The sequence below is a fragment of the Phyllobates terribilis genome, unplaced genomic scaffold (assembly GCF_046119375.1).
Source record: "Phyllobates terribilis strain yellow unplaced genomic scaffold, ASM4611937v1 Scaffold_4__5_contigs__length_816908805, whole genome shotgun sequence".
In the NCBI taxonomy this organism is placed as follows: Eukaryota; Metazoa; Chordata; class Amphibia; order Anura; family Dendrobatidae; genus Phyllobates; species Phyllobates terribilis.
The window spans coordinates 760,547,651-760,561,753 of NW_027362764.1; the positions used below are offsets into that span (position 1 = coordinate 760,547,651).

The 14,103-nt window shown below is 46.5% G+C and overlaps 1 protein-coding gene across 2 annotated transcripts in view; it reads right to left on the bottom strand.

The window, feature by feature from the left end:
• DNAAF11 (dynein axonemal assembly factor 11) overlaps nt 1-14,103 on the bottom strand; it is a 97,454-nt gene that overhangs the window by 21,894 nt on the left and 61,457 nt on the right. For both annotated transcript variants that reach the window (XM_073679904.1, XM_073679903.1), the window contains exon 10: nt 6,834-6,929. In XM_073679904.1, coding sequence (XP_073536005.1) covers nt 6,834-6,929 — 96 coding nt within the window. The remainder of the gene's footprint in view (nt 1-6,833; nt 6,930-14,103) is intronic.

The following is a 14,103-nucleotide window of genomic DNA, read 5'->3' on the forward strand; positions in this document are numbered from 1 at the left end:
TTTGTACTGTATATATCTATCTATCTATATATATAGCATTAGGGTACGTACAGGTACAATCAAAATTATTCACCCTCATGCTTCACTATAGGTATCACCAAGCCCCCGCCATGCTTCACTGTAGATATCACTGAGCCCCCACCATGCTTCACTGAGGGCATCACCGAGCCCCCACCATGCTCCACTGTAGACATCACTGAGCCCTCACCATGCTTTACTGTGGTCATCACCGAGCCATCACCATTCTTCAATGTAGGCATCACTGAGCTACCGCCATGCTTCACTGTAGGCATCACTGAGCAACCACCATGCTTCACTGTTAGCATCACCGAGCCCCAGCCACGCTTCACTGTAGGCATCACCAAGTTACTGCCATGTTTCACTGTAGGCATCACTAAGCCACCGCCATACTTCACTGTAGATATCATTAAGACCCCGCCATGCTTCACTCTAGACATCAATGACCCCCCCACCGTGCTTCACTGTAGGCATCACTGAGCCACCACCATTCTTCACACTAGACATCACCGAGCCCCCAGCATGCTTCACTGTCGGCATCACTAAGTCACCACCATGCTTCACTGTAGCATCACTGAGCCCCAGCCATGCTTCACTGTAGGCATCACAGAGTTACCGCCATGTTTTACTGTAGGCATCACTGAGCCAAAGCCATGCTTCACTGTAGACATCACCAAGCCACCACGCTTTACTGTAGATATCACTGAGCCCCCGCTATGCTTCACTGTAGATATCATTGAGCCCAAGCCATGCTTTACTGTAGGCATCACCAAGTTATTGCCATGTTTCACTGTAGGCATCACTGAGCCACCGCCATGCTTCACTGTAATATCATTAAGACCCCGCCATGATTCACTCTAGACATCACCGACCCCCCCACCATGCTTCACTGTAGGCATCACTGAGCCACCACCATTCTTCACACTAGACATCACCGAGCCCCCAGCATGCTTCACTGTCGGCATCACTAAGTCACCACCATGCTTCACTGTAGCATCAGAGCCCCAGCCATGCTTCACTGTAGGCATCACCAAGCCACCACGCTTCACTGTAGATATCACTGAGCCCCCGCCATGCTTCACTGTAGATATCATTGAGCCCCCGCCATGCTTTACTGTAGGCTTCACCGAGCCCCAGCCTTACTTCACTGTAGGCATCACTGAGCCACCACCATGCTTCACTGTAGGCAGGATGTTCCTTTCATTTTTCCCCCTCCAGACATACCAGTGGTCCATAGACCAAAAAAGTGCCAGTTTTGTTTAATCTCTCCACACAACAGAATCTCAAAACTTCTGGACTTATTCATATAGTTTTGAGCATATTGGAGCAGACTTCTTGTGTTTTATGGTCAGTAGAGATTAAGCTTTGGAAACCGGATAGTGTTTAGTATGTGCCTTATTGTGTAAACTGAAACCTCAGTGCTGCTGTTACCACAGCTCACTGCAGGTCTTGTACAATCACTTGTGGGATTTTGACCACCTGCACCTTCAGGAATCTGGTAGCAGCCTACTCTTTCTGCCACGTCCAAATAGTAGAGCCGGTGTTCTTATAACTTAGAACTTGTGACCGCCGCTTCCAGCTGCATCTCTAGGAACAGTCAATGAGTTTGTATCTTTTTCTACCCTTTTCCTTGTTTGCACAAGTTAATGATCTCTTCTGGTCACTTTTGGACCACTCTCTTGACTTTCTTTATTGGGATGAGTTTGGAGTAACTCCTTACTATATTACTCGTGTTCAGCTATTTACGTTGTTCTTGTTTCATCGGTTTATTGCAAACAGCAGAAATTTTGAAAAATTTAGTTAATGAACCAAAATTATAAAGAGGTTGAATAATTTTCGATTGCAACGGTAGCAGCTAGGCATGCTGGGAGACCTTAACCAGTCCACATTACTTCCATGCCTGCACTTTGGTTGTTGCTTTTTCCATTTTTCGACTTTTATTTCCCTCTTAGATCTGATAATAAAGTGACTGCGGTCCGTGTGCGGTTACACAATAATGTGTGTGGGGATTGGAAATGCTGATGAGGAGAAAAACTTGTGTGTTTATCTGACTCCGGGATAAAAGCTGCAGATGAATTATTGATGGCGGAGAGTTCTTTGGGCTTGGATCAGATGTTCACTACCCCGGGATCACATCCACAGGGGATGGAGAATTTAGCCGGTATTGACTAAAAGGAAATTTCTCTGATAATCCTGTAAATAAATATGACTCGGTGTCTGTGGATCTATTTGCACACGTCATGCACCATTTCTATCCATTGCATATGGAAATTGTACGGCGTCATGTTTTGGGGAATTTTTTGTCATTTCTAGTGTTGGAAATTTTCTAAATTTTGCCCAAAAAAACAAAGATAATTTAACCTGATACAATGCTGTACAAATAAAACGACCAGCAGTCCTAAATATCTTCTAGAGGGTGCAATAACAGTGTCAAATCAGGAGCCATATAAATGGCGGCACACGGAGTACCCTTCGACTGCATACTAGAGGGTTGCTGCACTGTACACCCTGGGGGAGAACCAACAGAGTCTGGTTTTATCATAGACTAGTCTTGTTCCCAAAGCGCGTTGGAGTAAGAGGCGCTTAATAAATTTGGCGCTTCTTTTGGGAACTCCGAGCCCCAGAACATACAGATTTCAGCTACAATATATGGAATTTTTCTGGAGTATATGATTGTAAAAATTAGTTGGTAACATGATTTTTCAGGTCGGTTACGACAATACCAAACATGGAGGGTCCGAGTGATCATGAAGAAGGGATGTGCCGGAGTCAGACACTCCTAATTCATGAAGAGACGTACGCCTCGTCATGGATCAGGAGCGTCGGACAAGTGGCGTACACCTCTCAAACCCTACTCAGGCCCCTGCTGGAGTAAGTTTTGTTGAGTAGCGAATGCCGCCGCTCTGCATGAATTTGACAAGCGGCGGTCCGCACGCCCCCCATCCAACCCAAGGTCCGTCCATTTTGGCAGAGCTGAGAGAAACTGGCGTGAAACTACCAAGTTGCAAAATTTTGCCGCAACTCTGACTTTTGAAGGTCTTCACGCATCGGGCACAGAGTTTTTTTTTTTTTTAGATTTTAGTAATTAAATTTTTTTTGAGATTTAAAGAAAAAAAAATGTTTTAATTTTTCACATGAATGGGTGTTTATGTTGTGTGTGGGTGTGTGGCAATCTGATCTGTTTATTTGTACCATTTGGGGTAAACAGGACGTTTTGATTGGGCTTGTATTGCATTTTTTTGGGGGAAGGTGTGATGACCGAAAAATGATAAAAGTCTAGATTATCTATAGTTATTTATTAACTGCATTTACCGTACGGGTTAAATAATCTTAGTTTCTCAGATTGGACTTTCTTCTAATGTGACGATACCATATATGCTTTTTTTATTCTTTTTTTTTTCAAGGGGAATAGTGGAGGTTGGTGTGAACGTTCATGTTTTATTTTTTTAATACTTTTTTTTTATATATATATATATATATATATATATATATATATATATATATATACAGTGCCTACAAGTAGTATTCAACCCCCTGCAGATTTAGCTGGTTGACACATGCGGAATTAACTTGGCATTGTGACATTTGTACTGTAGATCAGCCTGGAAGTGGGAAATGCACTGCAGCAAATTTTGTTTTTGTCTTTTTTTTTTTTTTTTTTTTAAAAACGTTAAAAGTTAATTCAGAGTGTCATTTATTATTCAACCCCTCAAACCACAAGAATTCTGTTTGGTCCCCCTAAAGTATTAAGAAGTAGTTCAGGCACCAAGAATAATGAGCTTCACATGTGTGGATTAAAGATCTCTTTTGCCAGCCTTTTCTGACTATTTAAGACCCTCCCCAAACTTGTGAACAGCACTCAGACATGGTCAACATGGGAAAGACAAAGGAGCATTCCAAGGCCATCAGAGACAAGATCGTGAAGGGTCACAAGGCTGGCAAGTGGTACAAAACCCTTTCCAAGGAGTTGGGCCTACCTGTCTCCACTGTTGGGAGCATCATCCGTAAGTGGAAGGCTTATGGAACTACTGTTAGCCTTCCACAGCCTGGACAGCCTTTGAAAGTGTCCTCCCGTGCCGAGGCCAGGCTTGTCCGAAGAGACAAGGCTAACCCAAGGACAACAAGGAAGGAGCTCCGGGAAGATCTCATGGCAGTGGGGACATTGGTTTCAGTCAATACCATAAGTAACGTACTCCACCGCAATGGTCTCCGTTCCAGACGAGCCCGTAAGGTACCTTTACTTTCAAAGCGTCATGTCAAGGCTCGTCTACAGTTTGCTCATGATCACTTGGAGGACTCTGAGACAGACTGGTTCAAGGTTCTATGGTCTGATGAGACCAAGATCGAGATCTTTGGTGCCAACCACACACGTGACGTTTGGAGACTGGATGGCACTGCATACGACCCCAAGAATACCATCCCTACAGTCAAGCATGGTGGTGGCAGCATCATGCTGTGGGGCTGTTTCTCAGCCAAGGGGCCTGGCCATCTGGTCCGCATCCATGGGAAGATGGATAGCACGGCCTACCTGGAGATTTTGGCCAAGAACCTCCGCTCCTCCATCAAGGATCTTAAGATGGGTCGTAATTTCATCTTCCAACAACGACCCAAAGCACACAGCCAAGAAAACCAAGGCCTGGTTCAAGAGGGAAAAAGTCAAGGTGTTGGAGTGGCCTAGTCAGTCTCCTGACCTTAACCCAATTGAAAATTTGTGGAAGGAGCTCAAGAATAAAGTCCACATGAGACACCCAAAGAACCTAGATAACTTGGAGAAGATCTGCATGGAGGAGTGGGCCAAGATAACTCCACAGATCTGTGCCGGCCTGATCAGGTCTTATAAAAGACGATTATTAGCTGTAATTGCAAACAAGGGTTATTCCACAAAATATTAAACATAGGGGTTGAATAATAATTGACCCACACTTTTATGTTTAAAATTTAATAAAATTCAACTGAGCAACATAACTTTTTGGTTTGTAAGATTTATGCTTCTGTTCATAAAACCTACTCTCGTTTGCAGTTTGAAGGCTCTAACTTATTTGCATCTTATCAAACCAGCTAAATCTGCAGGGGGTTGAATACTACTTGTAGGCACTGTATATATATTTCTTTTAATAGGGTAAGGAGTTATTTTTCTGTTGGATTCAAGGAGAGGGGCTTCTTCCGATACCATGTGCCGGGATTTCTCCAAGCTCAATTCATACATATTTGGGACAGTTACCAAAAACGTTATGTGTAAATATGGCGAATACGCTGAGAATTTCATGTCTGAATTTGCGGGAGGAAAATGAAGAGGTTTTCCATATACAGTTGAATTTTAGATTATTTTTTAATTTGCATTTACTTTTACACTGATCATCCAATAATCCTGAATATTTGATAATCTGACTCTCTTTAGTTCCAACAGATGCCAGATTAAAGGAATTTTTGCCCTTTGTCCATTTCATGAATTTCCATCCCATTCCCTTTGCTGCGGTTGATTCAATCGGGACTACACATCGTTGCCTGATCCCATGGCAGGACGACCCCTGCTAATAACCTGGAGGGTTTATGAGGGAGTAGCGCCAATGTGCGGCAGTAAAGGGGCTGAAGTTTTATGGCTTTTTAAGTGCAGCGGCTTTGCATTGATTCAGATGACATGTTGTCGATTTAATACTCTCGTCCACGGCTGTTTCATAAAACATTGGGAAACCCTTCTCTTGAAGCGCAAAATCCATGTAACATCACAATCAATACGTGCACCAGAATATAAGCGCCGGTCTCTGGGGACGCTGCCGATACCGTCCTCATGGTCCCTGGTGGCCGCCATAGAGCCGGGGAGATTACAAACCGCATATATCGCTCACAATATTGATACCGGTAGTGACAGAGGCTGAAGGGTCACCGCGGCCGCTTAATAGAGAAACTGGGAACTAATAGACGGCGTCTTCTGTTCAGGATCCTCATCTCTCTGGTTATAAAGAGCGTCCCGCGCTCCGGAGGACCCATCCTGTCCAGCATTACACAGACAACCAATTGATGTGAATGGAGTCTGTGTAATGCTTCATTTCCCCAGTGGTGGCGCTGTAGGGAAACTGAATACTTGCTGCCAGGTTTCCTCACAGTTTCCCCTTTAAAATGGTCAGGTCAGTTTTTATTGTGGTTGTTCTCGCCATCCTATAAGACTTTATCATAGCTTCTCCGCTCTACATTGTGCCACCTGGCATACCCAGCTCTGCTATATTGCTGAACTCCGATTACTGGGCTCTGCTAAACATATCTATATTGTATTGAGCCCCTTGACATACCCAGCTCTGCTACATCACTGGCCTCAGATAAATTGCTGGGCTCTGCTAAACATATCTACATTGTGCCCCTTGACATACGCAGCTCAGCTACATCATTCAACTGCTGACCATATATACATTGAGCGACCTGTCATACCTAACGCTGATACATCACTGGGCTCTTCTATGTCGCTTAACTTTGCTGAATATCTCTACATTGAGCCTCCTGACATACCCAGCTCTGCTATTTCGCTGGGCTCAGCTACATTGCTGGGCTCTGCTAAACATATCTACATTGAGGCATCTGACATACCCAGCTCTGCTACATCGCTCGACTCTGATTAACATATCTAAATTGAGTGACCTGTCATACCTAGCTCAGACACATCCCTGGGCTCTGCTACATCATCAAAAGTCTGTTGAACACCTCTACGTTGACTCTCCTGACATTTTGGGCTCTGCTACATTGCTGGGCTCTGCTACATTGTGTGCAGTTTCCATCCTGTAAGAGTATGAGGAGCCATATCTGATTAGTATGTCTGCAGATACCTTTGGCATAGTGACCACCAAATGCCCCGTTGTCTGTGACCTCCTGGCTGTGCTGCTGTCCGGCTTCACTTCTTCAGGAAGAACGAGCTGAAAAGGCTGGAAGAGGAACGAAACGAAACATGAATGAAGGCCAAGGATCTGTCCGGTAGAGCCAAGACCCTCCAAAGCTTCGTATTGTATAGTACAGTATATTGTAAATTCATAGTTTCCAACATATCGGCGTACGATTGTTCAATTGAAACCTTCATTCTCCACTGATTGAAAGCAACCGAGCAGATATCTATAAAACCAATGTATACAGCACTGAGCAAACATTTTAGACAGGGGGTGGGAAAAATGCAAGGTAACAATGCTTTCAAAAATAGAAGTGTGAAGGGATGATCTGATACCTTAAAATGTCCTTTATAACTATCTGTTTTTACAACCTGAGCACTTTTGTCATTTGCTTTATTATAACATTTCCTACCATTCTCCCTATCCAGCTAGATCGGTTAAGTTTACTTCACTTCCTGAGATGTCTCAGGAGGCTGGGGCTGCACTCACTTCCCCGCAACATCTATCTCCCCTCCTGTAACAGGACATAATCAGTGGGCGGCACTGTGGTATCTTTCATTGCCGTCCTTTTAAGATGTCCTGAATCCATGGCGCCGACTGAAGCTGAGGGAGAAGTGACAGCACTGTGCTCCTGTCCCAATCGCTGCAGCTTGTTACTGTGAAAGGAGATGTCATCAGGTGACGGAGATAGAAGCAGGATGAGTGACAGCAATGCCACCCCGCAGCCTCTGTGTTCACCTTCAAACGAATCGTCATTTGGGGAGTGGTGCTGCTGTCACTCACCCTGCCTCTATCACCACCCCCCTGATAATGGCTGGTTTTAGAGAAAGAAGCTGTGGCGACGGGGGCAAAAGCAGAGTGCCATCACATTTGTCACTTATCCCACAGCTTCTGTCTTCACCTTCAAACGAATTGTCATTCGGGGAGCGGTGCTGCTGTCACTTACACTGCCTCTATCACCACCCCCTAATGATGACTGGTTTCACAGTAAGAAGCTGTGGCGGTAGGAGCAGAAGCAGAGTGCCGGCACCTCTGTCACTTCTCCCACAGCTTCAGTCAGCGCCAAGGATTTAGACATCTTCAGATGTCGGCGGTGACAGAAACCGTTGTAAGTGACAACCGATGACATCCAGAAGCTGAGGAAAGTGACTGCAGCCCCGGCCTCCTGTGACGTCTCCTCAAATGAAACATCACAGGAAGTGAAGTAAGAAAACACATTTAGGAATTCACTCTATAGAGAGAATGACAAGATATTTTATAATAAAGCAAATTCCATAAATGCTTAGGGTGTAAAAATATATACTGTAGGTATCGGGCCAGCTTTACGTGCAGCTCCTGGGTATTCTGCTTACAATTTCATCCTGTTGTCAAACTGCAATTAGTTCTTGTAGCAAATATAAGTCTCTGTTACCGCAGTGCAATAGTTAACTTTAAGTAAGAAATGATGACAGTTATGATGGATCAGATTCCCAGCAGATCCTGACCTCTCCCAGTGATTTATAATGGGCTCTGTCAGGCTTCCGCTTATGTTTAATGGTAACGATAGAGCTGCACGCTGCAATATTCTTGCGGTCAAACATGCCGGAATCCTTGATGGAAGCCCAACCGGAAACCTAAGGCTAATGAAACTGGCTCCGGGTAATTGAAGAAAGTTAAAAAGTTTCAGTAAAAGTTTTTTTTTCATTTTAGGATTAGATTGGGTAAAAAAAAATAAAAAACGAAAACTACTCGAATTGATCCCATTTTGACACTGCCTGGTCCCCTGATGGGCTCTATAGTGCTTCAGTAGAGATGTCCCAATAACTGGTTGTAGCGGTCACCAGTGATTGACTGCAGCAGTCACGTGTCCCTATGTCAGAACATCATAACTGCAGCAAAAAGAAGACATTGGACGGGCACCGAGCAGTATTTTAAGGAGAGCACTAATGTGAAGATGTTACTGCTGTCAGGGCTGGATGTGATAGAGAGAAGTGTCATGAGACAAGATGAAGGTCCTGGACAACAGGGTCCCCAGCAGCACAGAGTATTTCAGGGCATCTGTGTGATTAGACGATGTCTTTCTGACTCCTGTATTTTACATTTTTGGGGAAATGTCCCTGTTTGACCTTAGTAAACGTCCAGTCTTTGTCACCGAGCTGAAGTAATGGGCAATATTCCCATGTGTGCAGAGAATGATGGAGTAAATGAGCAGCGGGAAGTGGCAGATATTAAATAATTCTGTTCCTCAGTTCCCATGTGAGCGGCAGGAGCAGAGATTTATCTAAGAAAATACATTTCCTTTTTTTTCCTTCCGGTTAGAAAGATGATCCCAGAAGAAATCTGTCTACAAATCGGATTCTGTGTGCAAGCGGCGCTCTAAAAAGCTGCGTTATCCTATAGCTCATAATGTAATGATATTAGTTCTTACACTTCCCATCTTCATAAATGGGTATTTTCTTGTAAATATAAGCAATTTTGCAATTTACTGCTCATTAAAAATTTCAGCCGTTCTCGAGATATGAACACGTTTCTTTTGTGAACAGCTGGTTGCCTTGGAGACCGACCACCGCTGCTAGATAGCAGAACATGAGCAGCCCTTACAATCTCTTCTCTATTGTTTTGAAGTTGGCCAGGACCTTGCTGTTACCTCCTAATCCCGGCCAGCTTCAGCATGGCGCTTACAAGCTAGGAAGCAGCGGTGGTCGGTCTCCTAGGCAACAAGCTGTAAACAAAAGAAAAGTGTTAATCTCTCGCTGCTGTTCACATTAAACATTTCTCAATTTCCATCAGCAGCATTTAAATGAAAACAATCGCCGGTGCTCGTGCACATTGGCTCCTATTGGTCACACGTGACGGGATCGCGGGGCGCCAAAGGGTTACCCTGACTTCTGAAGGACCCCCTGCCTGTCACTGCCATCTTGGTACTCCTATAAAGCTCAGCCACAGTGTGAGCTTCATAGGAGACCAAGATTAACACTATATACCGCAATATTAGCATAGGCGATCAGATGACCGCAGGTCCAAGTCACAAAAGGGGACCAAAAAAATAAAGTATAAAATAAAAAAAAAGTGGTAAAAAATAAATAAATGTATAAATAAAAAACAAAATGTAAAAAATAAAAATAAATAAATAATTTCCTCCTTTTCCCTTATTGAAAATAAAGAGAATAAATAAAACAAACATATTTGATATTGATGGGTCCAAAAAAAAAAAGTCCAGTCTATCAAAAAGGAGATTTTTGTGTACTCACCGTAAAATCTCTTTCTCTTAGCCTCTAATTGGGGGACACAGGACCATGGGTGTTATGCTGCTGTCCACTAGGAGGCGACACTATGCATAATCTGAAAAAGATTAAGCGTGGCTCCTCCTCTGCAGTATACACCCCTGGACGGCATCAGCCTTCTCCAGTTTTGTGCAAAAGCAATATGAGGAACGTAACATGGATAACATAATCATGCCTATAAGAAGGAAACTGTGTAGGAGCTCAAGAAAAAAAAACAATATGAGAACTCAACATAACAATGGCCTGGAACGGGCAACAGGGTGGGAGCTGTGTCCCCCAATTAGAGGCTAAGAGAAAGAGATTTTACGGTGAGTACACAAAAATCTCCTTTACTCCGTCGCCTCATTGGGGGACACAGGACAATGGAACGTCCCAAAGCAGTCCCTGGGTGGGAAGCAATGGACGACTATTGTGTAGACGGCCCCTACAATTGGGGCACCGCCGCCTGCGGAACACGTCTACCCAGGCTCGCATCTGCCGAGGATTTGGTATGAACCCTGTAGTGCTTGGTAAACGTGCGTAGACTAGTCCAGGTGGCTGCCTTACGCACTTGTTGCGCCGAGGCCTGGTGCCTAATGGCCCAGGAGGCCCCTACCGCACGTGTAGAGTGTGCCGTAATACCTGCTGGAAGAGGAGAATTTTTGAGGTGGTAGGCCTCTTGTATGGTGGATTTGATGCACCTGGCAAGGGTAGCTTTGGAAGCTGGCAGACCCTTGCGGCCGCCTTCCAGAAGAAGGAAAAGAGAATCAGACTTCCGGAAGGGAGCAGTCCTAGACACATAGATACGTAATGCCCTGACAAGGTCAAGCGTATGCAGAGCCCTCTCCACTCTATGAACGGGGACCGGACAGAGGCATGGCAGTGAAATTTCCTCATTGAGGTGGAAGAAGGACACAACCTTTGGAAGGAAGGATGGAACCGTACGGAGAACTACCTTGTCCTGGTAAAAAGCCAGGAAGGGTTGTCTGCAGGAGAGTGCTGTGAGTTCAGACACCCTGCGTAGCGAGGTGATTGCCACCAGGAAAACCACTTTCTGGGATAGAAGGCGGAGTGGGACTTCCCTAAGGGGTTCAAAAGGTGTTTCCTGTAATGCTGTCAGCACCAGGTTGAGATCCCACGTTTCTAGTGGTCGTCTGTAGGGGGGAACCAATCGGGAAACCCCCTGAAGAAATGTCCTTACTTGTGGCTTGTTAGCAATGCACCTCTGAAAAAGCACTGAGAGAGCTGACACCTGGCTCTTAAGGGAGGCCAGGGACAGTCTGGCCTCCAGACCCGATTGGAGAAACCCAAGTACCCTGGGGAGGGAATAAGGGAATGGGGTCTGGCCACGAGATTCGCACCAGGTAAAGAAGGCTTTCCAGGTACAGTAATAAATCTTAGCAGAGGTTGGCTTCCGTGCCCTGATCATGGTTCCAATGATGTCAGGCGAGAATCCTGACTGGGTTAAAACCCAGGTCTCAATAGCCATGCCGTCAAATTGAGGGCCCCTGAGTTCTGGTGGTAGAAAGGGCCTTGTGACAGAAGATCCGAGCGGTCGGGGAGACGCCAGGGGACGTCTGCTGTGAGCTGTACAATGTCGGCGTACCAAGTACGTCTGGGCCAGTCCGGTGCAATTAGGATAGTTGGAACTCCCTCTTGCTTGATCTTTCTCACCACTCTGGATATCAGGGGGAGAGGTGGAAAAATGTACAGGAGCTGGAACTGGGTCCAGTCCTGAACCAGGGCGTCCGCTCCTAGTGCCCGCAGGTCGTGTGTTCTGGCCATGAAGTTGGAGACCTTGGCATTGAAGTGGGATGCCATTAGGTCCACGTCCGGAGTCCCCCAGCGATGGCAGATCTGGCGAAAAACGTCAGGATGGAGAGACCACTCTCCCGAGTCCATTCCTTGCCGGCTGAGGAAGTCTGCTTCCCAGTTGTCCACACCCGGAATGTGGACCGCAGAGAGAACCGTACCTGTGTCTTCCGCCCAGTGGAGAATGTGTGTCACGTCTCGCATCGCATGGGCACTGCGGGTCCCCCCTTGGTGATTCACATATACCACAGCCGTGGCATTGTCCGACTGTACTCTGATAAGAGAGGCTGCCAGTAAGTGATGGAAGGCTCTCAACGCTAGGAGGATGGCACGAATTTCCAAGATGTTGATGGGCATGGTCGCTTCTGCTGGGGACCACTTGCCCTGTGCTCTGTGGTGTAGGTGTACCGCACCCCAACCCGTCAGGCTCGCTTCGGTGGTCAGAACCTTCCATTGACCCGTGAGAAAGGATTTCCCCTTTGTTAGTGAGGTTGGCTTGAGCCACCAGTGCAGGGACTTCCTGGTTGACGACGTCAGCTGGAACTCCCTGTCGAGAGAAAAAGGGTTCCTGTCCCATGCCTTGAGGATGGCTAGTTGGAGAGGCCTGAGGTGAAGCTGGGCAAATGGGACCGCTTCTATTGCTGCCACCATCCTGCCAAGGACTCTCATGGCAAACCGGAGAGATCGAGGGGGTTTGCTGAGGAGGGTGCGAACTCCTAAATGGAGAGGCAGTGCCTAGTCCTTGGGAAGGAGCACTAGACCCCTGAAGGTGTTGAATAACATTCCCAGGAAGGTCAGAGACTGACTGGGGGTTGGTGATGACTTTTGTAGGTTGACTAACCGACCCAGCCTCTTAGCCTTGATAAGAAGATCGTCCAGGTATGGAACGACTACTATGCCTCTGGAGTGCAGGACGTGCATGGTGGCTGCCATGACTTTAATAAACACTCTGGGAGCCGTGGCGAGTCCGAACGGGAGAGCCACGAACTGGTAGTGGTCCTGGTCAATTGCGAACCTGAGAAATCTCTGATGGGCGGGCGCAATTGGTATATGCAGGTATGTGTCTTGTATGTCTATGGAGGCGAGAAATTCTCCCTTCTCCATGGACGCAATGATGGACCGAAGGGACTCCATGCGGAAATGACGTACCTGTACATATTTGTTGAGCTGTTTTAGGTACAGTATGGTCCTTACGCCGCCTCCTTTCTTGGGGACTACGAATAAATTTGAGTAGAACCCTTGGAAGCGCTCAGCCACGGGGACCGGTACTATGACTCCTGCTTGAAGAAGCGAGGAGACCGCTTGGTAGAAGGCACGAGTCTTGGCTGGTGGTTTTAGGGGAACAGACAGAAAGAGTCTGTTTGGTGGGTTGGAAGTGAACACTATCTTGTATCCCGAAGACACTAGTTCCCTGACCCACCTGTCTTCTGTAATAGGCAGCCAGACTTGATGAAAGAGCGAAAGACGGCCGCCTACAGGTGGGGTGTCTTGCGGAGTCCGTGAGTCATGATGAGGAGGAAATCTGAGATTTTCCTCCTTTAAACTTTGACTGGCCTGCTCTTGACTGCCAGGTCTTGTCAGACTTTTGCGTCGACCGCGAGTTGTCTCTGCATGGGGCGCGGTTGCTATTTTGTGCTGGTCGAGAGGCGGACCAGCCCGAAGAGTTCCGAAAGGATCGGAATCGAGTTTGGTTGCGCTTCTTGTAAGTGTGTTTGGGCTTCAGTTGGGGAAGAGAGGTACTCTTACCCCCGGTGGCGTTGGATATCATTGTGTCCAACTGTTCACCGAAAAGTCGACCACTGAGGTACGGGAGGTGCTTGAGGGATTTCTTTGAGGCTGCATCTGCTTTCCATTCCCGCAGCCAGAGGATAAGCCGAATCGTGATGGCGTTTGATGTTATCCCCGCTGCACCCCTTGCAGAATCCAGGGCTGCATGAAGCATGTAATCTGCTACAACTGCTATTTGGGCCGCTTGGTCCGACAGCTCAGGGGCAGATACTTGTAGGCTAGCTTGTAAATTTTGGGCTCAAGCCAGGATGGCCTTGGCAGCTCAAACTGAGGCGAACGCGAGAGCCAGGGAGGCCCCTGCAGCCTCGAAAATTGAACGAGCCATGCGTTCTACCTGCCGGTCTGCTGTGTCCCTGAGGGTTGAGCTGAAAGGA